This window comes from Micropterus salmoides, unplaced genomic scaffold (assembly GCF_014851395.1).
Source record: "Micropterus salmoides isolate LMB-PRFRI ecotype aquatic unplaced genomic scaffold, ASM1485139v1 Ms_hic_scaffold_2, whole genome shotgun sequence".
In the NCBI taxonomy this organism is placed as follows: Eukaryota; Metazoa; Chordata; class Actinopteri; order Centrarchiformes; family Centrarchidae; genus Micropterus; species Micropterus salmoides.
Genome location: NW_024041150.1, coordinates 6,782,018 through 6,809,889, shown reverse-complemented (window position 1 = coordinate 6,809,889; position 27,872 = coordinate 6,782,018). Strand labels below are relative to the sequence as shown.

The 27,872-nt window shown below is 43.5% G+C and overlaps 1 protein-coding gene and 1 pseudogene across 1 annotated transcript; one reads left to right on the top strand and one right to left on the bottom strand.

The window, feature by feature from the left end:
• Nucleotides 1-2,200, bottom strand: part of LOC119911288 — a 6,809-nt pseudogene extending 4,609 nt beyond the window's left edge.
• On the top strand, nucleotides 1,971-27,872 carry LOC119911287 (PH and SEC7 domain-containing protein 1-like). The gene is given in 11 exon segments (XM_038730113.1): nucleotides 1,971-2,387; nucleotides 4,949-5,146; nucleotides 5,229-5,309; nucleotides 5,550-5,662; nucleotides 6,877-6,935; nucleotides 9,563-9,652; nucleotides 22,455-22,498; nucleotides 24,636-24,826; nucleotides 24,928-24,998; nucleotides 27,712-27,763; nucleotides 27,766-27,872. Coding segments are annotated over 11 exon segments (1,041 nt in total). The 5' UTR covers nucleotides 1,971-2,352.

The window sequence follows — 27,872 nt, the reverse complement described above, 5'->3', positions numbered from 1 at the left end:
ACGTTGCACAGGAAGTGACAGGTTGAGTTAAGAAGAGCTTCTCCGCTTTCTCATGTTAACGGAATATAATTAATTAATTTAACCTTGCACTATTTTTCACTATTGTCTAACACTTTATTAACCGAACCATCAATTAATAGAGAAAAGACCTGCAGATTAAGATCACAGGCATCATTATATCTGCAACATTTGCCTGGAATATAATGAAAGACTACAGACCATTAAAATCAGCTTTTTGTGTGGAGTGTAATGAAAAGACACACGGGATTAAGTTTGTTACACATTTAATAACAAACTGGATAAAATAAAACCATCCAGTTCTTAAAATAACTCCAGCACAGAGAAAGAAACACAAAATTTATTAAAACATTTCCAGCCGACAGGAGCTGCAGATCAGCTGCAGCATCACGTCTGAGTGACGCTTTGGAACAGTCTTTTTTGGCGGTCTGGTGGCCGACCAGTAGGAGCTGCATCAAATGAAAGGTCTGCTCAGTCCGGGTCGATTGATGTCCCCCCCCATCACAGAGGGACACGCTGCAGGCCTGTAAAGCATGGGAGTGCTTTTGGTCGCTGGAAAATTGATTCGTGTTCACTGTTTTTATCAATATTTCACCTTCATGTTATTTGGAACGTGGCTGGACAGAAATAGGGTTTTAAACTTCCCAACAAAACCCAACTCCCAATAAAAGTCAACATTTAAACATGAAATATTACCAAAATATGATTCGCCTGGTATATTTTATAAATATTGTGTGATAACTGTTGTATTTTACTTTATTTTCATTAAATTTACAGTTGCATTCCAGGTGTATTACAAGATATTCAGATGCATTATAATCCATTTCATGATGGTTTTGATGGTTTATTTATTTCAAAATATTTTTTTTTACCAGGCGAGGATGAAAATATCATATTTCTCTTTATTGCATCTCCATTTTGTCTGTAATTGTAAAATAATGTATGATGGGTTTATTTTTTTGTGATCAACATTTTTATTAGTATAGGGGGGGTGCAGACATATCCATGAACAAGGACATCTATTATAGCAGTGGTAGAATGAAAATACATCACAAAGGCATAACAGTTATATTACAGTGAAGTAATTGGGCAGGTGTTTTGCCCCCCAGCTATTAAATCTTTTCCAAAAGATAAGATTAGACAAAGTTTTTCCAGGCTTCTGCAGTTTCTGGCGGAGCCTTGTTGAGTCGTGGTTCCAGATTGACCAAGTTAACAAGGCTGCGCACCCAGAACGGTTTCTTTCATACATCAGGGGAGAACCAGTGGGTAATTTGGGTTTTCTTTGCAGATGTAAACCCAGCAAACAGCATTTTATACTGAATTTGCTTCAAGGTAATGTCAGAGCAAAAAGCAGGATTAGGAACATAAACAGTATCAAGTACTGAGAGACAACAGGACGGGTCCAGAACATGTGCAGCCTGTAGTCTCATCCGACGTCTCTTATGCTCTGTGAATGGGTTTTAAAGGGAATTAGTTGAAGTGAGATTTGATCGTAAGATTGAACCGCACTCTGTTCCAGTCTAGAGTTATGTTAAAGCTCCCGATTCCAAATGGCTTCTATTGGCAAAGTCTTTGCTCTGAATTCAATTAGTTTATTATATATTATGGACACAGAGGATGGATTCATGTTCCTCAGCTTCTGACCTTTCAAAGGAGACCAGAATGATGGATCTAGGCCTGATGGTTGAGGAGATATTCCTGATTCATTTTTATTATTATTTTAGGTAGATCTTCCTGGAACTAGGTGGCGGTGACCAACAGGGTTAAATCCAGTAGCCTCCACTCACCCATTCAGAAATTCACTGCAAGGCAAGCCCCTCCCCCCCAAAGTACCAGTACTTTCGGAAAGTACTACCCCCCCCAGCAGGGACTCTTTGGGGATAAAGTCTCTAGAAGAGTTCCTGGGTAAAGTTATCCACAGAAGGTTAAAGTCTGGACCTGGTTGAAGATACTAGAAGACGCTTCGTCCCTCATCCGAGAGTCTTCGTCAGTTCTGATCTCCAGAGGGGAAATTCAGGTGCAGCACAAGGACATAGAAGTTTTACTGTATAAACTCACCTTTTAGTGGAAGTTCCCCTTTAAGAGCTCCTCGTCGCGTCGACACATCTTTCATCGTGAAGGAGAGATGTTTACCTGCCACACCTGAGCGAGCCCGGTCCGCTGGAGGGAAGTTGGCGTTCATTAGGGAAGTAGAGGTCGACCACGCTGCGGTTCAACCACTTCCTACTTTCTGACTCTCATTCACAACTCTGACTTCATTTCCTCCCGGTGCTCGAGTTGCTCTGTTTGACAGAGTGGATTTATTCAAAGCGAGGCGGCGATGACGGACGGCTGATGGAGAACGGACTCCTTTCAACGGCAGCAGAGAGGTGCGTTACATCAGGCGGAGTTCAGCCGGGCTGCACCGAAGTGAGAGTGAATGAAAGTGTGTTATTGATCCCTGAGGGGCCGCCGGTCGATGCAGCAGCAAACACTGCAGTTAAAAATAGGCTGCAGACTGCGAGGCAGCTGGAGGGAACGTTACAGCGTGTTTACAGAGGAACAGATGGATGGAAGTATTAAATATCTCAAGTATTTAATCATGCATTTCTGTACTAACACGTTATTCTGGATCATAGTGTTTAAAGTTTAGAGAGGGAGAGAAGAGCGGCGGGACTTTACATGTCATTTGTGTAGATGTGGTCATTTGCATGTGGGACAGGTCGAGCCGGTTGTTTCTGAGTGTGAGAGAACAAGTAAAGACTCCCATGTAACTTCACTGCAGGTTAAAAAGACGGACAGAAAACCGATAAGTCAGCGTGTCACTTCTTCACCGATCAGCGTGAATGTGAAGAACATGTTTGAGGTCACTGAGGAACAGTTTATTTTTACTAATGTCCCACATGCTGCAGATCTGGGTCGCTGCCGCCACACGTGGGGAGACTTGGAGAAGGTCTGCAGCTGTGCGAGGCTGCGTTCGCTTTGAGCTAAATGCTAACGTGCTGATGTTGAGCAGTTGTTATATTACACGAGACACGAGGAGTCCTCTTCCTAGTCCTCGTCCGAGACTAGGGAAACTGTTGCACCTCTGTGGGGTCGTTGTCTGAACGACCGTCGTGGCACCCGTTCACCATGTTCTCCGTCCTCGCTCCTACGTCTTCCTTTTAAAACTCAGACCTTCTGCTGCGTCTCCGCCTCCCGTCCAGACTGAAACGGCGAATCCAGAGACCTAAAACGGAGAAGATTAAAACGCTGCTGAAACTCCGGAGAGCGTGTTAGTGCTGACAGGTGAAAACGATGACGCAGACGCCCACGTTTGGCTTCCTGATTGGCCCTCATCAGTCATGAAAAGCAGGAACACGATGCTGCTGACAGAGTTTTGGTGTTTTTATTAAAATACTTTATTCTACACTTACTGTGCAGGTCTCCGTATTGACTTTGCGTCGACTCCCACTCTGTTTCCCGCCGCCACAGTCTCTTTGTCCTCTCGTGTGACTTTTGCTGTCGGTCCGTGCAAAGAAATCTCTGCTGTGGCCGACAGCTGATGGGAATGTCTTTAGTTCTGCAGGTGTTTGGTCATAAAGCAAAGTGTTGGACACATTAACACGTCGACCCGATGGTGGCGCTGGAGGGAACGTCAGAGGAACATGAAGGTCTGAACAGAATGTAGTTGAGGTGTTTCAGTAGACTGAAGTTCTCCAGAGCTTGTTTTTTTTGAATGAATCAAATTTCCATCCATTTCTTGTCATTTTTTCTCTTATTTTTGCCACCTGGGTTCCCATCATGCTTTGGGGTTTGGGTTGGATCTAAAAGAAAATGCAGAATCATTTCCTGCGTGTGGATAGCGTGTAATTTTCTATATTCAGATATCTAATCTTTGTATTCAGAAGTTCAATCTGCATCATCAGGAGACGTGCTGCTTTTAGCTGCCAGCATTTCCTGTTTGCACTGTAACCATGGAAACATAACATTCAGCGGGTTACTCTGCAGAAAACGATGACTCAAGGCTTTGAGTCCTGACAGATGCCGGTTTGGTCTTGAGGTTCAAACAGTGCCCAGACCCTCAGACCTCCCCAGGGTCCTGGAGTCTGCCTGCTCTTTCACTGCGGGAGGGGGGGGTCACCAGGGTCACCAGGGTCACCAGGGTCACCAGGGTCACCAGTCAGCGTTCATTCAGTGAGACGGCAGAACAAGATGAACTTTATGGTTTTGAATCAGCACTTTAAATGTTTGGATCAGTCAGGTGAGGCGGCTGCTGAACAGTCTCAGATATTTACAGCAGAAGTATCAGGACTTCCTGTGTGGAGTTATACCCCCCCCACCTGTTCCTCAAAGGTGCACGTAGTTCCCCCGTCCTACGTTGGTTAAGGTCAGCAGAAGGCTGATGTCTGAAAGTCCAAACGGGAACACGGGAGTGAAACTAAACTCCGAGACCACAGAGACGCAGGTAGAAACTACAACAGAGATCCTGAGCTGGACCCGTGGAGCTAAAGCTGACCCACCAGAGTCTGAAGGAAAACCCTCTAATTCCTACTGATGAGTTTCCTTCTGCTCTCCTTTTTAAACCCTGTTAACGAAGCAGAGAATAAAGTATTAAATAAAATAAATAATAAATAAAGTAGTGATGAGTGACGGCAGTTGCAGCGCGGGATGATTAGACCTTATCTTATTTGATTATCTACCGCAAAATAAAAGCTCAGCTTATTTATTTCTACATGTCCTTTTTAAAAACAAAGTTTTCCAGCTTTGTCAGGATGGAATAACTGGTTCTGTTTTCTTTAACTGCTGTACGCTGTGAAACTGTGAAACTGTACCGTGAAGATCTGACGCCGTCACCACCCTGCTGACAGCTTTCAGCTTAGAGGAACTCTGAGAACAGGAAGCTGTCGCCTCACAGCAGAACAAGAAAACGGACCTGAAAGTCCTGAAATGTGCGTGTTTGTGTTGTCAGGGAGCGACCGGGGAACCGCCCGCCCGAGCTGCTGTACCCGCAGGACGACGTGGCAGAGCGCCTGGCGCTCGGCGGCAGCGATGACGCGCTGGCCAACGGCACGAAGGCCGACCTGCAGGCGGCCAAACGTCTCGCCAAACGCCTCTACAACCTGGACGGCTTCAGGAAGTCGGACGTGGCTCGACACCTCGGCAAGAAGTCAGTGTGTGTTTGTGTCCGACGCCTTGAGCCCGGTGGAGGGCTGTGATTGGTTATTAATTCTTCTTCTGTGTCTCTGCAGTAATGAGTTCAGTCAGCTGGTCGCAGAGGAGTATCTCAGTAACTTTAACTTCACGGGGCTGACCATCGATCAGGCGCTCAGGTCAGCTCTCTCCTCCCTCTGATCCACATTAAAACACAGCTTCATGGTAGTTTCCTGTCAGGTGACTCGCAGCCTGCTTCATCAGCAGCTGTGGTAGAAATGCTTCTTTAATAAAGACTCAAAGGTACCAGAAGACCGAGGACATGCATATAACCTTAAAAACTGCGGCTCCCAGCATGCATTTCAGTAAGGAACGTCCAATCACAGGGCTTCCTGACGGTGTGTGTTTGTGGCCTTCAGGACGTTTCTGACCCGGTTCGCTCTGGTGGGAGAAAGTCAGGAGAGAGAGAGAGTCCTCGCTCAGTTCTCCAGGAGGTACAGAGAGTGCAACCCGGAGAGCCTGACCACTGAAGGTACCTGTCTCTCACCTGCATGTGTCTCACCTGTGTCTCTCACCTGCATGTGTCTCACCTGTCTCTCACCTGCATGTGTCTCACCTGTCTCTCTCACTTGTATGTATCTCACCTGGATGTCTCTCACCTCTGTCTCACCTGTGTCTCTCACTTGTATGTGTCTCACCTGTGTCTCTCACTTGTATGTGTCTCACCTGTGTCTCTCACTTGTATGTATCTCACCTGTCTGTCTCACTTTTCTGTCTCACCTGTCTGTCTCACTTTTCTGTCTCACCTGTCTCTCTCACCTGCATGTGTCTCACCTGTCTCTCTCACTTGTACGTGTCTCACCTGTCTGTCTCACTTTTCTGTCTCACCTGTCTCTCTCACCTGCATGTGTCTCACCTGTCTCTCTCACTTGTACATGTCTCACCTGTCTCTCTCACTTGTACGTGTCTCACCTGTCTGTCTCACTTTTCTGTCTCACCTGTCTCTCTCACCTGTCTCTCTCACCTGCATGTGTCTCACCTGTCTCTCTCACTTGTACATGTCTCACCTGTCTCTCTCACTTGTACGTGTCTCACCTGTCTGTCTCACTTTTCTGTCTCACCTGTCTCTCTCACTTGTATATGTCTCACCTGTCTCTCTCACATGTATGTGTCTCTCACCTGTGTCTCACCTGTCTCTCTCACCTGCATGTGTCTCACCTGTCTCTCTCACTTGTACGTGTCTCACCTGTCTGTCTCACTTTTCTGTCTCACCTGTCTCTCTCACCTGCATGTGTCTCACCTGTCTCTCTCACTTGTATGTGTCTCACCTGTCTCTCTCACCTGCATGTATCTCACCTGTCTCTCTCACTTGTCTCTCTCACTTGTACGTGTCTCACATGTCTCTCTCACTTGTATGTGTCTCACCTGTCTCTCTCACCTGCATGTGTCTCACCTGTCTCTCTCACTTGTATGTGTCTCACCTGTCTCTCTCACTTGTACGTGTCTCACATGTCTCTCTCACTTGTATGTGTCTCACCTGTCTCTCTCACCTGCATGTGTCTCACCTGTCTCTCTCACTTGTATGTGTCTCACCTGTCTCTCTCACCTGCATGTATCTCACCTGTCTCTCTCACTTGTACGTGTCTCACATGTCTCTCTCACATGTATGTGTCTCTCACCTGTCTCTCACCTGTCTCTCTCACCTGTACGTGTCTCACCTGTGTCTCTCACCTGTGTCTCCCTCAGACAGCGTCCACACTCTGACCTGTGCCGTCATGCTGCTGAACACAGACCTTCATGGAAACGTGAGTCCCGCCTTTGAAAGCTTTTCCTTCAGACTGTCGATCAGCTGTTCATCAGAGCCAGAGGCTCCTCCTCCTCCTGAGGGACAGGAAACATAAAGGACTGTAGAGGACTGCCCACCAGGGCCGTCTCACGTGTCCTGGTTTGACCTTTGTAGCTCTTCATCCTCAGGTCCTCCTCAGATGGAGCTGAGCTGCACCGCAGTGCGAGCGAGTCACTGAAGTGACGGGACTTCTGCTAACTTGTTTAAAGGAAGTGATGACCGTTGCCGCGACTACAAGCTGTCCAATCACACAGTCCGGGCTCACTTCCTCTTAGCTGAGTGAGCGAGAGCAGTAGTGACACGATCACAGCGTTTAGATGAGCTTTAAATAAACCATCACAGTCTGTACTGCAGTAAAAGTATATATATCACGTACTGAGAGTGTCACAGTAAAAGTACTCGTCCTGCAGTAAAAGTATATATCACGTACTGAGTGTCACAGTAAAAGTACTCGTCCTGCAGTAAAAGTATATATATCACGTACTGAGAGTGTCACAGTAAAAGTACTCGTGCTGCAGTAAAAGTATATATATCACGTACTGAGAGTGTCACAGTAAAAGTACTCGTGCTGCAGTAAAAGTATATATATCACGTACTGAGTGTCACAGTAAAAGTACTCGTGCTGCAGTAAAAGTATATGTATCATGTACTGAGAGTGTCACAGTAAAAGTACTCGTGCTGCAGTAAAAGTATATATATCACGTACTGAGAGTGTCACAGTAAAAGTATATATATCACGTACTGAGAGTGTCACAGTAAAAGTACTCGTGCTGCAGTAAAAGTATATATCACGTACTGAGAGTGTCACAGTAAAAGTATATATCACGCACTGAGAGTGTCACAGTAAAAGTACTCGTGCTGCAGTAAAAGTATATGTATCATGTACTGAGAGTGTCACAGTAAAAGTACTCGTCCTGCAGTAAAAGTATATATATCACGTACTGAGTGTCACAGTAAAAGTACTCGTCCTGCAGTAAAAGTATATATATCACGTACTGAGTGTCACAGTAAAAGTACTCGTGCTGCAGTAAAAGTATATATATCACGTACTGAGTGTCACAGTAAAAGTACTCGTGCTGCAGTAAAAGTATATATATCACGTACTGAGTGTCACAGTAAAAGTACTCGTCCTGCAGTAAAAGTATATATATCACGTACTGAGTGTCACAGTAAAAGTACTCGTCCTGCAGTAAAAGTATATATCACGTACTGAGTGTCACAGTAAAAGTACTCGTGCTGCAGTAAAAGTATATATATCACGTACTGAGAGTGTCACAGTAAAAGTACTCGTGCTGCAGTAAAAGTATATGTATCATGTACTGAGAGTGTCACAGTAAAAGTACTCGTCCTGCAGTAAAAGTATATATATCACGTACTGAGTGTCACAGTAAAAGTACTCGTGCTGCAGTAAAAGTATATATATCACGTACTGAGTGTCACAGTAAAAGTACTCGTCCTGCAGTAAAAGTATATATATCACGTACTGAGAGTGTCACAGTAAAAGTACTCGTGCTGCAGTAAAAGTATATATATCACGTACTGAGAGTGTCACAGTAAAAGTACTCGTCCTGCAGTAAAAGTATATATATCACGTACTGAGTGTCACAGTAAAAGTACTCGTGCTGCAGTAAAAGTATATCACGTACTGAGTGTCACAGTAAAAGTACTCGTCCTGCAGTAAAAGTATATATATCACGTACTGAGAGTGTCACAGTAAAAGTACTCGTGCTGCAGTAAAAGTATATATCACGTACTGAGTGTCACAGTAAAAGTACTCGTCCTGCAGTAAAAGTATATATCACGTACTGAGTGTCACAGTAAAAGTACTCGTGCTGCAGTAAAAGTATATATATCTGCTGCTGAACAGGAGCAGGTCACGCCTGCTTAGATCTTAAGTCACAGTAACGTATATTTCTGTCGTTTTCTCCCCTTAAAAGAAACTAACTTGCAAACAGAAACAAAACTTTAAAGCTAAATAAAAACGCATTGTGAGACAAAGGTTGTGAAACTGGGGGGCGCAGAGCTGCTTCAGGGGGTCGTGGATGTTGAGCGGACCTGAAGATGCGTAAATGTTAGCAGGTCTCCCGATGAGCTTTTTCAGCGGCGCTGGTTAAATGTACACAGAGCAGCGGATACGAGTCGCCTCCATCCACGAGGTAGCTCCACCCTGAAGCCTCCCCTGCTTCCTGGTCTCTGTTCCTCTAAATGGGACCATAATTTACTAAATGAACATCATGCTGTGTTGAAGAAGACTTGAAACTAGCGACTGAGACCAGAAACTCATCAGGAAAGAGTTTACTGAGGGAATAAATCAGCTGACAAGTAGAAACATTTTCTCACAGACTTCTTCCTGCTTGTTGACGTTACCGTAACACTGTACAGAAAAAACTCTTGTTAAATAGTGTTTAAATAAATTATAAAGGAAGTGATGCACCTCACCTATTCTGTCCAGGTGAATTATGGGAAATGTAGGATTCAGGTTCTGCTTCTTTTCGGACCTTTCTGATTTTAACCCGACTCTCGTTCGGCCCCCAACTTTATTTAAATACAACTAACACAGTTATTTAAAACTGTGTGTGTGTGCAGAACGTGGGGAAGAGGATGTCCAGCAGCCAGTTCGTCTCCAACCTGGAAGGTCTCAACGATGGAAAAGACTTCCCCAAAGATCTGCTGAAGGTACGACTGAGACACACTTACACAACTAACGCACACACTTGCACAACTAACACACACACTTACACAACTAACACACACACTTACACAACTAAACACAACTAACGCACACACTTGCACAACTAACGCACACACTTGCACAACTAACACACACACTTGCACAACTAACACACACACTTACACAACTAACACACACACTTACACAACTAAACACAACTAACGCACACACTTGCACAACTAACACTCACACTTACACAACTAACACACACACTTGCACAACTAACACTCACACTTACACAACTAACACACACACTTGCACAACTAACGCACACACTTGCACAACTAACGCACACACTTGCACAACTAACGCACACACTTGCACAACTAACACTCACACTTACACAACTAACACACACTTGCACAACTAACGCACACACTTGCACAACTAACGCACACACTAACACACACACTTGCACAACTAACGCACACACTTGCACGACTAACACACACACTAACACACACACTTGCACGACTAACACACACACTAACACACACACTTGCACGACTAACACACACTAACACACACACTTGCACGACGCACAGGGATCCTTGGCCCGTGATTGTCAGAGCGACAAAGAAACAGGGAGACGCATTAATTTCAGCTCTTCATGACTGCCGGGCTGAACGAGTGTGTGCGTCTCTCTGTCTCTTTCTCCCACTCTTTTGTTTCCATCTCAGCCTCCGAGCGATCAGCATGAATCTGCGTCACCTCTTCACCTCCATCATCATCATCATCATCCCTCTCTGTTAGTGTGTGTGTGTGCGTGGGCAGCAGCTCCGACTGACTGAGAGGAAGAAAACAGTGAATTCAGACTCTTTATAAGTGAACAACATGAATTATTCTCAGAGAGAGGGTTTTTCTTCTTCCTCTCTCGCAGTGTTTGTGAAGGACTACACTGATGATTGTTTGTCTTTCCAAACCTCCAGATTTTCATGGTTTGATTTAGATTTCCCAACATTTAAAAGAAATAAACACTTCCTGCACCAACACGACAACCCTGATGACAACACACGTGTACCAGCGTCTGAAACGAACAAGCTCCATATCTGATTAACTTAAAATATGTGAAATATAAATAAACAGCCATCTGTGTTCTACAACGCGATCAGACCTGATCACTGTTGTCCACCTGTCCGGTACTCATTTATTAATCTGATGTGTTTAATCCAACGACCTCTGGTCACATCATCTACACATGGAAGCTCTCTGGCTTTAGCGTCAGTGACGTTAGCTTCAGTGACGTCAGCTTTAGTAAAGTTAGCTTTAGTGACGTTAACGTCAGTGACGTTAGCTTCAGTGAGATTAGTGTCAGTGACGTCAGCTTTAGTAAAGTTAGCTTTAGTGACGTTAACGTCAGTGACGTTCACTTCAGTGAGATTAGTGTCAGTGACGTCAGCTTTAGTAAAGTTAGCTTTAGTGACGTTAACGTCAGTGACGTTAGCTTCAGTGACGTCAGCTTTAGTAAAGTTAGCTTCAGTGACGTCAGCTTTAGTAAAGTTAGCTTTAGTGACGTTAACATCAGTGACGTTCGCTTCAGTGAGATTAGTGTCAGTGACGTCAGCTTTAGTAAAGTTAGCTTTAGTGACGTTAACGTCAGTGACGTCAGCTTTAGTAAAGTTAGCTTCAGTGACGTCAGCTTTAGTAAAGTTAGCTTTAGTGACGTTAACGTCAGTGACGTCAGCTTTAGTAAAGTTAGCTTTAGTGACGTTAACGTCAGTGACTTTAGCTTCAGTGATGTTAGCGTCAGTGACTTTAGCTTTAGTGACGTTAGCTTCAGTGACTTTAGCTTTAGTGACGTTAGCTTTAGTGACGTCAGTTTTAGTAAAGTTAGCTTCAGTGACGTTAGCTTCAGTGACGTTAGCTTCAGTGACGTCAGCTTTAGTAAAGTTAGCTTTAGTGACGTTAACGTCAGTGACTTTAGCTTCAGTGATGTTAGCGTCAGTGACGTTAGCTTTAGTAAAGTTAGCTTTAGTGACGTTAACGTCAGTGACGTTAGCTTCAGTGACGTCAGCTTTAGTAAAGTTAGCTTCAGTGACGTCAGCTTTAGTAAAGTTAGCTTTAGTGACGTTAACATCAGTGACGTTCGCTTCAGTGAGATTAGTGTCAGTGACGTCAGCTTTAGTAAAGTTAGCTTTAGTGACGTTAACGTCAGTGACGTCAGCTTTAGTAAAGTTAGCTTCAGTGACGTCAGCTTTAGTAAAGTTAGCTTTAGTGACGTTAACGTCAGTGACGTCAGCTTTAGTAAAGTTAGCTTTAGTGACGTTAACGTCAGTGACTTTAGCTTCAGTGATGTTAGCGTCAGTGACTTTAGCTTTAGTGACGTTAGCTTCAGTGACTTTAGCTTTAGTGACGTTAGCTTCAGTGACGTCAGCTTTAGTAAAGTTAGCTTCAGTGACGTTAGCTTCAGTGACGTTAGCTTCAGTGACGTCAGCTTTAGTAAAGTTAGCTTTAGTGACGTTAACGTCAGTGACTTTAGCTTCAGTGATGTTAGCGTCAGTGACGTTAGCTTCAGTGAGATTAGTGTCAGTGACGTTAGCTTCAGTGACGTCAGCTTTAGTAAAGTTAGCTTTAGTGACGTTAACTTCAGTGACGCTTTAGTAAAGTTAGCTTTAGTGACGTTAACGTCAGTGACTTTAGCTTCAGTGATGTTAGCGTCAGTGACGTCAGCTTTAGTAAAGTTAGCTTCAGTGACGTCAGCTTTAGTAAAGTTAGCTTTAGTGACGTTAACGTCAGTGACTTTAGCTTCAGTGATGTTAGCGTCAGTGACTTTAGCTTTAGTGACGTTAGCTTCAGTGACTTTAGCTTTAGTGACGTTAGCTTCAGTGACGTCAGCTTTAGTAAAGTTAGCTTCAGTGACGTCAGCTTTAGTAAAGTTAGCTTTAGTGACGTTAACGTCAGTGACTTTAGCTTCAGTGATGTTAGCGTCAGTGACGTTAGCTTCAGTGAGATTAGTGTCAGTGACGTTAGCTTCAGTGACATCAGCTTTAGTAAAGTTAGCTTTAGTGACGTTAACGTCAGTGACTTTAGCTTCAGTGATGTTAGCGTCAGTGACGTTAGCTTCAGTGACGTCAGCCTTAGTAAAGTTAGCTTTAGTGACGTTAACGTCAGTGACTTTAGCTTCAGTGATGTTAGCTTCAGTGACTTTAGCTTCAGTGATGTTAGCGTCAGTGACGTCAGCTTTAGTAAAGTTAGCTTTAGTGACGTTAACGTCAGTGACTTTAGCTTCAGTGATGTTAGCGTCAGTGACGTTAGCTTCAGTGACGTCAGCTTTAGTAAAGTTAGCTTTAGTGACATTAACGTCAGTGACGTTAGCTTCAGCGACGTTAGCTTTAGTAAAGTTAGCTTTAGTGACGTTAACGTCAGTGACATTAGCTTTAGTAAAGTTAGCTTTAGTGACGTTAACGTCAGTGACTTTAGCTTCAGTGAGATTAGCGTCAGTGACGTTAGCTTTAGTAAAGTTAGCTTTAGTGACGTTAGCGTCAGTGATGTTAGCTTTAAAGTTAGCTTCAGTGACGTTAGCTTCAGTGACGTTAGCTTTAGTGACGTTAGCTTCAGTGACTTTAGCTTTAGTGACGTTAGCTTCAGTGACGTCAGCTTTAGTAAAGTTAGCTTCAGTGACGTCAGCTTTAGTAAAGTTAGCTTTAGTGACGTTAACGTCAGTGACTTTAGCTTCAGTGATGTTAGCGTCAGTGACGTTAGCTTCAGTGAGATTAGTGTCAGTGACGTTAGCTTCAGTGACATCAGCTTTAGTAAAGTTAGCTTTAGTGACGTTAACGTCAGTGACTTTAGCTTCAGTGATGTTAGCGTCAGTGACGTTAGCTTCAGTGACGTCAGCCTTAGTAAAGTTAGCTTTAGTGACGTTAACGTCAGTGACTTTAGCTTCAGTGATGTTAGCTTCAGTGACTTTAGCTTCAGTGATGTTAGCGTCAGTGACGTCAGCTTTAGTAAAGTTAGCTTTAGTGACGTTAACGTCAGTGACTTTAGCTTCAGTGATGTTAGCGTCAGTGACGTTAGCTTCAGTGACGTCAGCTTTAGTAAAGTTAGCTTTAGTGACATTAACGTCAGTGACGTTAGCTTCAGCGACGTTAGCTTTAGTAAAGTTAGCTTTAGTGACGTTAACGTCAGTGACATTAGCTTTAGTAAAGTTAGCTTTAGTGACGTTAACGTCAGTGACTTTAGCTTCAGTGAGATTAGCGTCAGTGACGTTAGCTTTAGTAAAGTTAGCTTTAGTGACGTTAGCGTCAGTGATGTTAGCTTTAAAGTTAGCTTCAGTGACGTTAGCTTCAGTGACGTTAGCTTTAGTGACGTTAACGTCAGTGACTTTAGCTTCGGTGATGTTAACGTCAGTGACTTTAGCTTCGGTGATGTTAGCGTCAGTGACGTTAGCTTCAGTGACGTCAGCTTTAGTAAAGTTAGCTTTAGTGACGTTAATGTCAGTGACTTTAGCTTCAGTGATGTTAGCGTCAGCGACGTTAGCTTTAGTAAAGTTAGCTTTAGTGACGTTAACGTCAGTGACATTAGCTTTAGTAAAGTTAGCTTTAGTGACGTTAACGTCAGTGACTTTAGCTTCAGTGAGATTAGCGTCAGTGACGTTAGCTTTAGTAAAGTTAGCTTCAGTGACGTTAGCTTCAGTGACGTTAGCTTCAGTGACGTTAGCTTTAGTGACGTTAACGTCAGTGACTTTAGCTTCAGTGATGTTAGCGTCAGTGACTTTAGCTTCAGTGATGTTAGCGTCAGTGACGTTAGCTTCAGTGACGTCAGCTTTAGTAAAGTTAGCTTTAGTGACGTTAACGTCAGTGACATTAGCTTTAGTAAAGTTAGCTTTAGTGACGTTAACGTCAGTGACTTTAGCTTCAGTGAGATTAGCGTCAGTGACGTTAGCTTTAGTAAAGTTAGCTTTAGTGACGTTAGCGTCAGTGATGTTAGCTTTAAAGTTAGCTTCAGTGACGTTAGCTTCAGTGACGTTAGCTTTAGTGACGTTAACGTCAGTGACTTTAGCTTCGGTGATGTTAACGTCAGTGACTTTAGCTTCGGTGATGTTAGCGTCAGTGACGTTAGCTTCAGTGACGTCAGCTTTAGTAAAGTTAGCTTTAGTGACGTTAATGTCAGTGACTTTAGCTTCAGTGATGTTAGCGTCAGCGACGTTAGCTTTAGTAAAGTTAGCTTTAGTGACGTTAACGTCAGTGACATTAGCTTTAGTAAAGTTAGCTTTAGTGACGTTAACGTCAGTGACTTTAGCTTCAGTGAGATTAGCGTCAGTGACGTTAGCTTTAGTAAAGTTAGCTTTAGTGACGTTAGCGTCAGTGATGTTAGCTTTAAAGTTAGCTTCAGTGACGTTAGCTTCAGTGACGTTAGCTTTAGTGACGTTAACGTCAGTGACTTTAGCTTCGGTGATGTTAACGTCAGTGACTTTAGCTTCGGTGATGTTAGCGTCAGTGACGTTAGCTTCAGTGACGTCAGCTTTAGTAAAGTTAGCTTTAGTGACGTTAATGTCAGTGACTTTAGCTTCAGTGATGTTAGCGTCAGCGACGTTAGCTTTAGTAAAGTTAGCTTTAGTGACGTTAACGTCAGTGACATTAGCTTTAGTAAAGTTAGCTTTAGTGACGTTAACGTCAGTGACTTTAGCTTCAGTGAGATTAGCGTCAGTGACGTTAGCTTTAGTAAAGTTAGCTTCAGTGACGTTAGCTTCAGTGACGTTAGCTTTAGTGACGTTAACGTCAGTGACTTTAGCTTCAGTGATGTTAGCGTCAGTGACGTTAGCTTCAGTGACGTCAGCTTTAGTAAAGTTAGCTTTAGTGACGTTAACGTCAGTGACTTTAGCTTCAGTGATGTTAGCTTCAGTGACGTCAGCTTTAGTAAAGTTAGCTTTAGTGACGTTAATGTCAGTGACTTTAGCTTCAGTGATGTTAGCGTCAGTGACGTTAGCTTTAGTAAAGTTAACTTTAGTGACCTTAACGTCAGTGACTTTAGCTTCAGTGATGTTAGCTTTAAAGTTAGCTTCAGTGATGTTAGCTTCAGTGACGTTAGCTTCAGTGACGTCAGCTTTAGTGACGTTAACGTCAGTGACTTTAGCTTCAGTGATGTTAGCGTCAGTGACGTTAGCTTCAGTGACGTCAGCTTTAGTAAAGTTAGCTTTAGTGACGTTAACGTCAGTGACTTTAGCTTCAGTGATGTTAGCTTCAGTGACGTCAGCTTTAGTAAAGTTAGCTTTAGTGACGTTAACGTCAGTGACTTTAGCTTCAGTGATGTTAGCGTCAGTGACGTTAGCTTCAGTGACGTCAGCTTTAGTAAAGTTAGCCTTAGTTACGTTAACGTCAGTGACGTTAGCGTCAGTGACGTTAGCTTCAGTGACGTCAGCTTTAGTAAAGTTAGCTTTAGTGACGTTAACGTCAGTGACTTTAGCTTCAGTGACGTCAGCTTCAGTGATGTTAGCGTCAGTGACGTTAGCTTTAGTAAAGTTAGCTTTAGTGACGTTAACGTCAGTGACGTTAGCTTCAGTAAAGTTAGCTTCAGTGACGTCAGCTTTAGTAAAGTTAGCTTTAGTGACGTTAACGTCAGTGACTTTAGCTTCAGTGATGTTAGCGTCAGTGACGTTAGCTTTAGTAAAGTTAGCTTTAGTGACGTTAACGTCAGTGACTTTAGCTTCAGTGACGTCAGCTTCAGTGATGTTAGCGTCAGTGACGTTAGCTTTAGTAAAGTTAGCTTTAGTGACGTTAACGTCAGTGACTTTTGGGTTTGTGGTCTTTGTAATTACGTTTCTTCACAGTTTTTTACTGGTTTCCTACACAACATGATGAAAACACGATTACATAAAAAGTCGATGTAAAGACACGGAGAGGCACATTTTTCTACCAAGTGTGAAATACACGTTACGCAGTTTCAGCCGCTAGTAAAACTGGCTTCAAGGCACAGGGCACTTCCTGGGAGCTCCGAGGAAATGATATCATCAAGCCGACCAATCACAGTTCATGCAGTCAGTGTCGCCGCAACGTGTAGGTACATTTTGGGGAAGTGCACGTCAAGCTGCGGAGTAGATTTAGACGCAGAAGTAAAAACCTGTAAACCGGGCGCAACACGGCGTTTTCAGACTGAGCGTGCTCCTGCTGATGAATTCCACACCTCCTCATGTGTTTGTTAGTGTGGAGGGATTAAACGCACACACTGAGACGGTCTGGAGTGTGTTTGTGTGACGCTGTTTAACGAGACGTGAACAGGAAGTCAGAGCTGACTCATTAGTAAGAGCACATTAATAATTATAAATGTAATTTACTCTCTGTCTCAGAATAATAATCAGCATCGTCGTGTTTAAAGGTTCCAGATGACGACGTGTTCAACAGGTTTGTGTGAAGATGAAGGCAGCAGCAGATTTAAGTCACGCGGTGTGTTTACGTGTTTCACGTTATGTAATGTGATGTTGAATCTGCAGCTCAGCGAGGACACGTTAATGAAATGGACTGTGTGTGTGTTTGTGCCCCGAGTCTGAACTCACCTGATGAATCATTTTTCATTTGTGAATTAGTCTGAGCGAACGCCGTCTGCGGCGCGAGGCTGCTTCTGATTTAAGACGTTTAAATCAGAAGGGTTTTTTCCTCCTGACTGTACAATAAATGTAGGATTATAAATGTCAATAAAATCTAATTAGATATTAAATTTAAATTAAATTTGATTAAAATAAGATAAATTAAATACATATATGAAATACTAAAATACACTAGATTTATTTAACATATAATAAGAAATAAAATAGTAAAACAATGGAAAAATATTTCTTTATAAAATAAGAACAAAATGTAAAATGTTACTTTCTGATATATAAAAACATATATTTACATAACAAAATGAAATATTAAAATATATTATATTTTAATATTTCATTTTTATTAACTTTCTACTTGTTTTGGTATTTTATTTATAATAAGAACGTAGAGCTGCTCTCCGTGTGTCACTTTTCCCTTTATAAAACTGTGTTGTTCATTCAGCAGCACATTAATATATGTAAGATATATAATGTGTATATATATTTTATAGTAACAGGCAGTTTAGATGGCGCTGAGTCTTTTCCTGCATTTACATTCAGCTCTCTGAGTCCTCAATGATGACAGCTCCAAGGAGAGCAGGGGCGGGCTGAAGCTCCAGTCCCTGCGCTCTCATTGGCTGCTGCTGGGAGAAAATGCGCATTGAGAGAGCGAGGGGGAAAAAGAGAGAGAGAGAGAGGAGGGAGGGCGAGCAGCGCTCCTCAACAGAGTCTCTCAGCAGAGGAGAGGAGGAGGAGGAACAGGAGGAGGAGTGAGCTCACCTGACGGAGGGATTCTCCTGCAGGACGAAGACGACAACAAGCGAAGGAGGAGTAGAAGAAGAAGAGTGGGAGTTGAAGTGGAGGACGAAGAGATCAGCGTCTGAGGAGGAGGAAGGAGGGATTCTTTCTTTTTTTTTTCCCAGAGTGCAACAGGAGAAACTCTCCTCTTTTTCTGTCCTCCCCATCAGCTCATCCCTGTCTTGCCTCCACCTCTCCGCCTCCTTCCATCCTCCGTCTTCAGTCGGGGTTGTGGCGTCTCAGCAGGAGGCTGACGTCAGTTTTGGGGGTGCTCTCTCTCTCTCTCTCTCTGCATGTGTGGGTGTGCTCGCTCGCCCCTGCCTTCCCGTCTTTCTTTTCTCTTTCTCTTGTTTTTTTTGTTTTTTTTCCTGGTGAATGTTTTGGACGTGAGAGCGAGCGGACGCTGCTGACGTGCATCTCTATTTGCAGCCCAGGGATTCTCCTCCACCGCCGCCGCCGCCGCCAACGCCGCAGCATCAGGAGGCTGCGTTCAACAGCCAGTTTGAAAACAGACTCACATTTTGGAAAAATCAGCAGCAGAAGATCAGAGTTGTGGTTTGGATATTTTGTGTTGGTGCTGTTTCTCTGCAGGAGCTGATGGGATTAAACACACCGAGGCGTCTGGAGTGTGTCGCTGTTTAATGAGGCGTCAACAGGAAGCTGACCCCACTTTGACAACCAAACTTCATTTTTAACAAAACAACATCCTCCAGAAAATATTTACTTCTTTCTCTGACAGACCTGCAGTTTTCTTTCTCTGTTGGTCTCCTTGAGATGAAAATTTGTCCTCAATTTAACGAGTAATAATCAAAAATATTTGCAGGGCGAATTTACTCTCTGTCTCTATTTAATCACACATTTAAACACTGTGTATAAAGTTGCCCGATGACGATATTTTTTACATAAAAAGTATTTTAAAGGAGCTGAAAAGATAAATCTCTGTGTGGTTTAGTGACACGTGAACAGGAAGGACAAGCTGCTTCCAATATTTTAGTGACAGAATTTATCTTTGGCTCCATCAGTCATTTCATTTATTCATCTTAATTATAAAATTAATTGTATTTGTGAAGTTATTTCTTCAGTAAACCTGCAGATTTGTTGTTTTCTTTCTCTGTTTGGTACCCTGAGGTGGAAATTTGGCAATATTTATAAAGTAAAGTAAAAATAAGTATTGTAACAATAATTTACTCTCGGTCTCAACAACACTGTGTATAAAGTTGCCTGATGCTGAAATTTTTAACATAAAAAGTCTTTTTTAGAAGATAAATCTTGCAGAGCTGTTTAATGAGACGTGGACAGGAAGTACAAGCTGCTTCAAATCTTGAATTTAGTTAATGTTATTGTATTTTTGTATTTATTTCTCTGATAAACCTGCAGCTCTGCTGTTCTTGTGGACATTTGTCCTCAATTTACTGAGCGATAAGCAAAAAGAATCATTATCTGCAGCCCGGATTGGAACAATTCGGTTTAATCAACTAAACATTGTATAAAGTTGCCAAAATCTGAGTTTTTTTCACGGTTAAAAGTCTCCTGAAGGACCTGAAAAGATAAATCTCGCAGCAGATTGCGTCCAAACTGATCAGCGGCTGTGACGTGTTTGTTGGCAGCGTCTTTTTGTTTTCGTGGCGTTGCCTCCACAGACCTGAGCGAGCCGCCGGCTGTCAGCCTGCAGGATTATGAGCCGGATGAAACGCTGCTGTGTTTTTATGCATAATGAATAAAGATCCATAATGCAGCAGGGCTGAGCTCCGCCGAGGACACAATCAATTCACACAGCTCGTCCGCTCATCTGTTTAAAACCTAGATCCATGCTCTCCATTTGCTGGAAACAGGTTTTCCTTTTTTGCAGAGCTGGTTGTCAAAGTGGAGTCAGATCTGTGACACGTCTGTGAGACTCCTGCAGAGTTTCACGAAGAGTTCTGAATTATTCGGAGGTCATCTAGAGGTCGTCCTCTCCTCTGCGCGCCTCATCTTTCCCTCTCAAACCAAAGCTCGTCTTGGTTTTCTTGTGGTCGTCTGCCCGTTAACAGACTCTCTCTTCTTCATTTCCTGGATCGCTGTTTTTAAGCACAGAGACTCTGAGGTCCAGTCGGACTCTTGTGAACCTGAATCGGACGCTAATCAGACGCTCTGAACTCTGAACTCTGAAAAAACCACCATGATTGGCGTCAACAGCATCCACTCGTCAGGCCGCATGCGCTCACGGTCGCTCTGCTCGGTCCGGAGCGGGCGGGACTCGAGGGACACCGACCCGTTCAGGTATCCCAGAACCCCCCGCTCTCGCTCCCTGAAGCCGCTGGCCTTCCCCGACCTGCTGGGGAAAACCCAGGACGGACAGCAGCACCGGCAGAGCCGCAAGAAGAAGGTAGAACCTGGAAACACCCAGTTTGAGATTTAAGAACGTGACACTATGTTTGCACTTACAGACCACAAGAGGAGGTAGAACACCGCAGAGCGCAGGATACAAACACAAGAAGAAGGCAGTTTTCACAACCGGGAAACCTGTCAGTGCTCCTGAGGTTGTAAAAACTGTCACTGAAAGGAAAACATATGGATATAAACTAGATTAACAAGAATTTGTATGCAACGTGAGCTTATTGATATATATACATAAACACCATACGTTCATTTAGTAGGCAGCATGCAGAACGTAGGCGTAGCACTTTATTCAGAAAGCTTGATTTATCCTCCTGCGTAGGCTTCGCACGTAGCCACGCATTTATTCTTGTGCGTCCGTGTCTCCGTCGTTCTGCGATTACACCCCCAAACACTAGTCGGCAGCAGCGCTACAGCGTCCACTGTGTCGACTTTTGCCGGCCGAGCAGGCTAACGTGAATGGGGGTAAAATTGTAAACGTGCGGCCGGTGTAGCCTTTTCAAATGTCACCGACCGAGTGGATCACAGTCTGATAGCGAAACGAGTCATTTCACAAATATATTGATCCACCGTGTTACAGCCGCTGGTTTGGCCGCTAGTAAAAGTAACTTCAAAGCACGGGGCACTTCCTGTCGGCATTGCGAGGCTACCTAGCCGACCAATCACAGCTCTCACGGTCCGCGTCGCCTCGATGTGTAGTTACATTTTTGAGGAGGTGTAGATGACGGCGCTCCGCAGAGGCTACGCCGTCGATTTGACGCAGAAGTATAAATCGCAGTTAAGGGGGAAGAACTTTTTATGATCAATCACCGTGAGGTCAAAACCGGTAAACTACTTTGAAAGCGCATAATATTTGTTTGGAAGAAGGTCTATGATTTAAAACAGAGCAGGTATTTAAATAAAGGCCCGTCTCTAATGAAGGCCGGGTCATTAAGGACCTCGTTCAGTCCGGACAGCTCCAGGAGTGAAACCTCCCCGGACCAGACTGAGGTGCTCTCAGCTCCGGATCACACTGGACCATGGTTCAGTTCCTTTCTAGGGTGAAAGCATTATTTTGGATGGTTTGGACTTTCAGACAGTTTACAGGAAGTTCCGGTGGTTCTTGTGGAAAGTAGCAGAGAAACATGTTCCCGACCCCCAAAGCTACCCGCCCGGAAATAATATAACTATGTTCCACACACAACGTGGAATTTGACAGAACAAATGGAATTAACTGTAAAACGCGGAAAGTCGTGGAATCTGTAAAAATGTTGATGCTATTTATAGATTTAGGGAAGTGTTTTTGCCCGCAGCGCTTCAGGAACACGGTGCTGCTGTCCTCATCCCGTCAAACTGTAAACAAGGAGCAGCGCCGCCCACCGGAGAGCAGCGTCAAGTAATGACCTGTGACCAATCACATGACTGCACATATATTATGATATTTACATAATACATCAGATTCATTGATACTGATTCAACTCATTGTTCACATGTGATCACAGACTGCGATGATAAAAGGTGCTTCAATTGTAAAACACAGAATACTCAGTAAAACACGATAATTGGCAATAAATAAAGCAGCTTTCTTGTGGTCGTGGTCGTGGTCGTGGTCTCGTCGCTCGGTATCTGAATATCCAGCTCCATCAGGAGGGAGAAACTTTAGCAGTAAAACTGTCTTAAGTGTACGGAGAAGGTGACGAGGCTAAACAGACACCACATATCCGTAACTCTGCAACGCCGGTAGTTTCGGTGGAGAAACATCGTAGGGGAAACACTGGCTCTGAACAGGTACGAGCAGTTTCGACGTTAACAACAGAAAGTGAGCTGAATTCAAAGCTGTTAATGGGACAAAGATGTTCCCCTTATTAGTCTTTCATAATAAATCCTACAGGAGGAAATCCAATCAAAGCTGCTCTGTAAATCTGCAGCCTTCTCTGCTGACAGAAAGACAAACTTCCTCTAATGAACTGAGACGATCTGAGTCCAGGTTTCTGTTTTAAACCTGCAGGTTAAACTCGACTGTTTCTGTGGTGTGTTTTTATGTGTATATCTGACTGTGTGTTGTGTCTCTGCAGACTCTGTACAGCTCCATCAAGAACGAGAAGCTCCAGTGGACCATGTAAGTTTCCTCCTGCAGTCTGAACCACCAGCTGGTTTCCACTGGTTTTAACTGTGTGTGTGTCCCCGCTGCCCCGACTCTCTTATTTAAGCCTCTGTTGCCGTGGTAACTGTTCCCTGCTTTCTGTCCTCGCTGTAATTACAGGTCGGCATCCCGACGCCCAGGCTCGACTGTGGACACGCGCGCAGTATTATATGCATTTTGCGTGTGTGCTCGGTTCTTCTTCTTCTCCTTCCTGTCTGGATCTTAATGTTCTGCAGCTGTTTTATTTTTTAACCTCTTAACATTCCTGTAAAATTCGTTTTAAAAGTAAATTGAATGCAGTTCTTGAACCATCTGGAGTATCTGCCTGGTTTTGGGCTTCTCTGAAAGAAACACTCTGCAGTGTCTAACCCAAAAGTCAGAATGACTGTAAGAGCTACTGGAACTGATTAACATAAGTTTAAACACACTAAAACTAATAGATTTTTCATTTCTGCTTGAAAATGTTAACAATGCATGCAGACAACTACAGCTGGGAAACACTGCGGGGCCGCAGCATAAAGCCTTAACTTACCTAGAACAAGTTTAAACTTCATACCAGTACCATGAAAAATGTTTTCCACAGTGCATTTTTTCTGAAACAGCCCCTTGGCGGCTGCTGCTGCGTCGCTCCGTATCAGCCGGCAGCTCGACGTAGACGTGCTTTTTATTTGCTGGTAGAAAATGAACTTCCTACTTGGTTATTTTCAGAATTTTATTGGCTACACGAAGTGCCGGTCATCGGCACAGTTGGTTGCAATTGGCTCGGTCTACCCAGGAAATAACAGGGGCCATGTGAGCTCCTGTTGGGTCGGATTAGCCCTCAGTCGAAAGGTCAGAGTTCAGCGGCTAATTTGAATACAAGCTATCGTAGTTTTTTACATTTAAATCGGAGTTATTACGGTTATAATGACATACGAGCCACGTCTGCCAGCAAATATGAAGCAGCCGTCTCTGGGGATTTACTGATGGAATAATGTGTTTTATTATATCAGCAATAACGGCGTGGAAAACAATTGATTTTTAGATGCATCGCGATGCGGACGATTCTGAATCGATTCACAAATGTCAATAAGCCCATTAGCGCTTAGCTAGCGTCCTCTCCTCATTCTTCAAAGCTACGTGACGATGAAAGCAGAGTTAAACATGAGCGCTACGTTTCAGTCTGGCTGTAAATGTACAGTGCAGGTCACAGTGTGTCCGTTAATTAAAGTCTGTCTGTTGTTTTCCAGCCGCTGGGAAAGAGGAGGCAGTTAGCGCTAACGTTAGCTAACATGTCCTCTTCAGACTGCGGTCTGGAAGCTGAGCAGGACGCTCTTTGGCTGCTAGTTCAAGCTCGTTTGTTGTCATTCATCCACATGTCGAGGGCACAAATGAATGAAATGCTGCTTCTCAAGGCCCACGGTGCTCAGATTACAGTAATCCACTTACAGGACAAGACAAACATGTAGCGACAGCAGACGAGACAAAACACAGGATCAGATATTTAAGGTGGAGTGAACGTGGTTTGGCTGCAGCGTTGTAAAGTGCGAAGTTCAACACGTATCTGACTCTGTGCTGATAAACAGCAGCAGCAGAGGTCAGTGATAAAGCTGTAACCATGTAATAATGCTATGTTAGCTACATTTATATGACGTAACATAAATATCTGCATTTCATTTCTACCTACTTGTTTGGATTGTTGTTAAATACTTTGCTTTAAAAGTACCAAGTCGTCACACAGTGAGAAAAATACATCTGTGTCCTGTTCGTTTTACAGTCGCAGCCTCATAATCGTAATGAGGTGCCCAGAAATTCCCACCGAGGTACCAATCGTAATCGTGAGACCAGTGAAGCTGCTCACCCCTAATCAGTAAATGCACAATTACATGAACACAGATGAGCGTAAAGGAGACAGAGATGGTTTGTAATGAGCCCAACAGCTGCAGAGTTTTTCAATTAACTCGACGCCTGCTGGATCTTAAATGAACAGGATATGTTGGACTAAACTGGGTTTCATCCCAAATATAATATGATGAGGAGTCCTCACTCATCGCTGAAGCTTAGACACGTGAGCAGAGAGCGATGTGAGGTCACGAGAGGATGAATCTTTAATGGTTCCTTCTGTCCTCTGAAGTGATGAAGAGGAGCTGAGGAAGTCCATGTCGGAGCTGGCCGACGTCCGAACAGACTCCGCCTCCCACACCATGAAGCGGCTGGGGAGTGGAGGAAACCCGCTGGTGGGCGTCGCCCATCAGGCCGACGGCGAGCTGTACAAGAACGGCTTCCTGGTCCGCAAAGTCCACGCCGACCCCGACGGGAAGAGAAGTACGTCGCTCTGACTTCTTCTTCTCTTGTTTATTCTGTAACCTGTGTTTTATGATAGCAGCTGGATGAACTCATTTCCCATGATGCCTTGTTTCTCCTAGCTCCACGGGGTAAGAGGGGGTGGAAGTCTTTCTACGCCATGCTGAAGGGTCTGGTGCTCTACCTGCAGAAGGTAAACATCTGAACTACATTTCCCAGCAGCCCCGCTGTTTCACACATGAGGGTCTATTTTTAACTCTGCGTGTCCCAGATCGGGTGAACATCAAACAATGTGGGTCAGGATCTAAATCTGAGTCCGTTTCTAATGTCATCGCTTTGTTTTTATACTGTTTTAAACCAACCCGTTAACCCTCCCGACTCGTCACATACGGACGCACGGTCAAGACCATCAGCGTCAGTCTGTAACGCACTGGGGATCCCTACAGCGTCATAGTTCAACGCAGTGGGGGGGGAAGCCCTGTAGCGTCAGTTTGTGACGGTGAAGGCAGGTATATGATATTTACATTTATTCATTCAGCTGACGCTTTTATCCAAAGCGACTTACAATCGCTCTACATGTCAGAGGTCGCACGCCTCTGGAGCAACGAGGGGTTAAGTATTGGTGGATGGTCACAGTGGGGAGCTGAACCCGGGTCTCTCACACTAAAGATCTTATCCACTGCGCCGTCACCTCCCCATAGATATTAACAAAAGAGTGAGTAAGGAGGCGGCTGGAGGACCAGAACCCCGACTTTGAACCAGGAGGTTTGTGTCCTGTGTGAAACAAGAAGTCAACATTAAAGATTTTAATATAAGTTAAAGTTATGCAAGTTAACTTAGGTGTTAACTGACGTCTGTAGATATTTTGACCCAAACCATGATCTTTTCCTGACCTTAACCAAGTAGTTTTTGTGACTAAACTTAACCAAACTGCAACGTTTCACGACTTTAATAACGTGCCGTTTAAAAATGCCGATGTTTCGCTACCGCTTTATTTTGAAAGTCTAACCGGACAATGCAAATTTTCCTTGTTGCTAAGCGTTGCTAACTTGACCATGGAGCCTTAATCATCTAAAAATGACACTAAAGGGATCCCCAGGGCGTTAAAAAGCGACGCCAAAGGGCCTTGACCGAGCTTTCAGATGTAACGTGTTGTTTAAAGATTTGAAGGGTTTAAAACTTCTCTGGTTTCACAGTAACGCTTCGTTCGGCAGCTTATTACTTGGTTTCTCATTAAAAATAAAATATTTTCTCATCCTATCGAAGTCCTTTTTTCCCATTATATCAAAATCTTTTTAAAATACATGACAAATAATCTCAAAAAATGTATCAGAATCAGTTTTTTTTCCAGGTATGTGTACACGTACGAGGAATTTGACTCAGGATTGTTGCTCACGATACGCTTACTTATACAATAATAAAATCAGACACAGGCTACAGTGTAGAGAACATATATATATATATATCTATACACACTGTAAACAAAAACAACAGACAGATTGAGACAATGCAGGAATAAATAAGTATTATGTGCAGGTGTTGTGTACTTTAGGTAGGTGGATTTGTTAACAGTTTATACAATATACAAAATGAGCAGCTCTGAAATAGAGAATGGTGAATAAATAATAAGTGGAAACCAGTAAACAGGTGGCTGATTAGAGGCAGAGTTACTGGGTTATTGCACAGGAGTCAGCTGTGATGGCTTGTGGGAAGAAACTGTTGGTTTTGGCGTGCAGTGCTCTGTAAAGTGAAACTTTCATATCTTCTAGATTCATTACACATAAAGTGAAATATTTCAAGACTTGTTTTGTTTTAATCTCGATGATTACTTGAATTTATCAAACAGAAAGGTCGGCCTGAGAAAAGCTCTGATCGGCTCTGATCAAGTTAAACTTGATTCTGCTGCTCACAGAGAACTGTATTCAATATTCAAATGTGTTGCACCTGTATCAGAAACACAGGTGTCATGAACGCCGGGGAGTACAAGTATAAATACAAATGAAAATACCTTTTAGAAAGGTTTCTTTGCACATTAAGAAAACATGCAATGCAATTAAAATATGGAAGAAACAAATGTGCACTGTCCAAAAAAAAAGGAACTTAAGCTAAAAAAACAAGCTGCTGATTATAAAATGACCCAAAAACATGCAGCACAGATCAGTTTAACAACTTCCAGACACAGTTGTTTTTGGCCAAGTTTTCTGTTCTCTCCCTGTGAACGTGACAAAAGAGGAGGGAAGACCAAATCATGTCGGCAGGACGATGTTACAGAGAGAAACAGATCTGAGAGCAGCATGACTGAGATTCTGTTATAGTTTGGTTAGATTTAGAAATATAACCTGCCACCTGAATCCTGTGTTTCCTTTTACATAAATAAAAACATTTCCACCATAAATTATTGCAGAAACGTTCACCAGAATGCAGGTGTGCAGTGTTTAAAGATGAACATTTACTGAGGGAGGCCCCCCCAGACCCCCCCTGATGTATATCTCAGCATTGAGGATATCTTTAAAACACTGTTGAAGATCTTTTCATCATCTGTTCATGTGATTTCTAAGCGAGCTACGTGTCTCTTCACAGCCCTAATCTGACCTTATGTCCCCGCCACTTTCCAACAAATCAGAAACTTATCTACAAGCGTGAGATGTTTTTAGAACAAATTACCCCCAAATGGTGTTAAACAGCTGATGAATGATTGATGAAACAGAATAAATAGAGAAATTCTGAGTTTATAACTCATTAAACTTCTTGTTTTAACATCAAAATCTTGTTAATTTGAGAAATCTGAGCAGAAGGCAACACAATGCTGCCGCAAGGTTTTAGTCCTGAAAACTTGACTGACGGCGGGTTTAGGGTTTAAACGTGGCTGGATACTGATGTCGTGCTGCTCTGTGATTGGCTGACAGGATGAGTACCGTGCGGAGCGAGAGCTGACGGAGGAGGACGTGAAGAACGCCGTGCCATCCATCACTCTCTGGCCATGAGAGCAGCCGACTACAGCAAGAGACCCAACGTCTTCTACCTGAGGACGGCCGACTGGAGGGTCTTCCTGTTCCAGGCTCCGTAA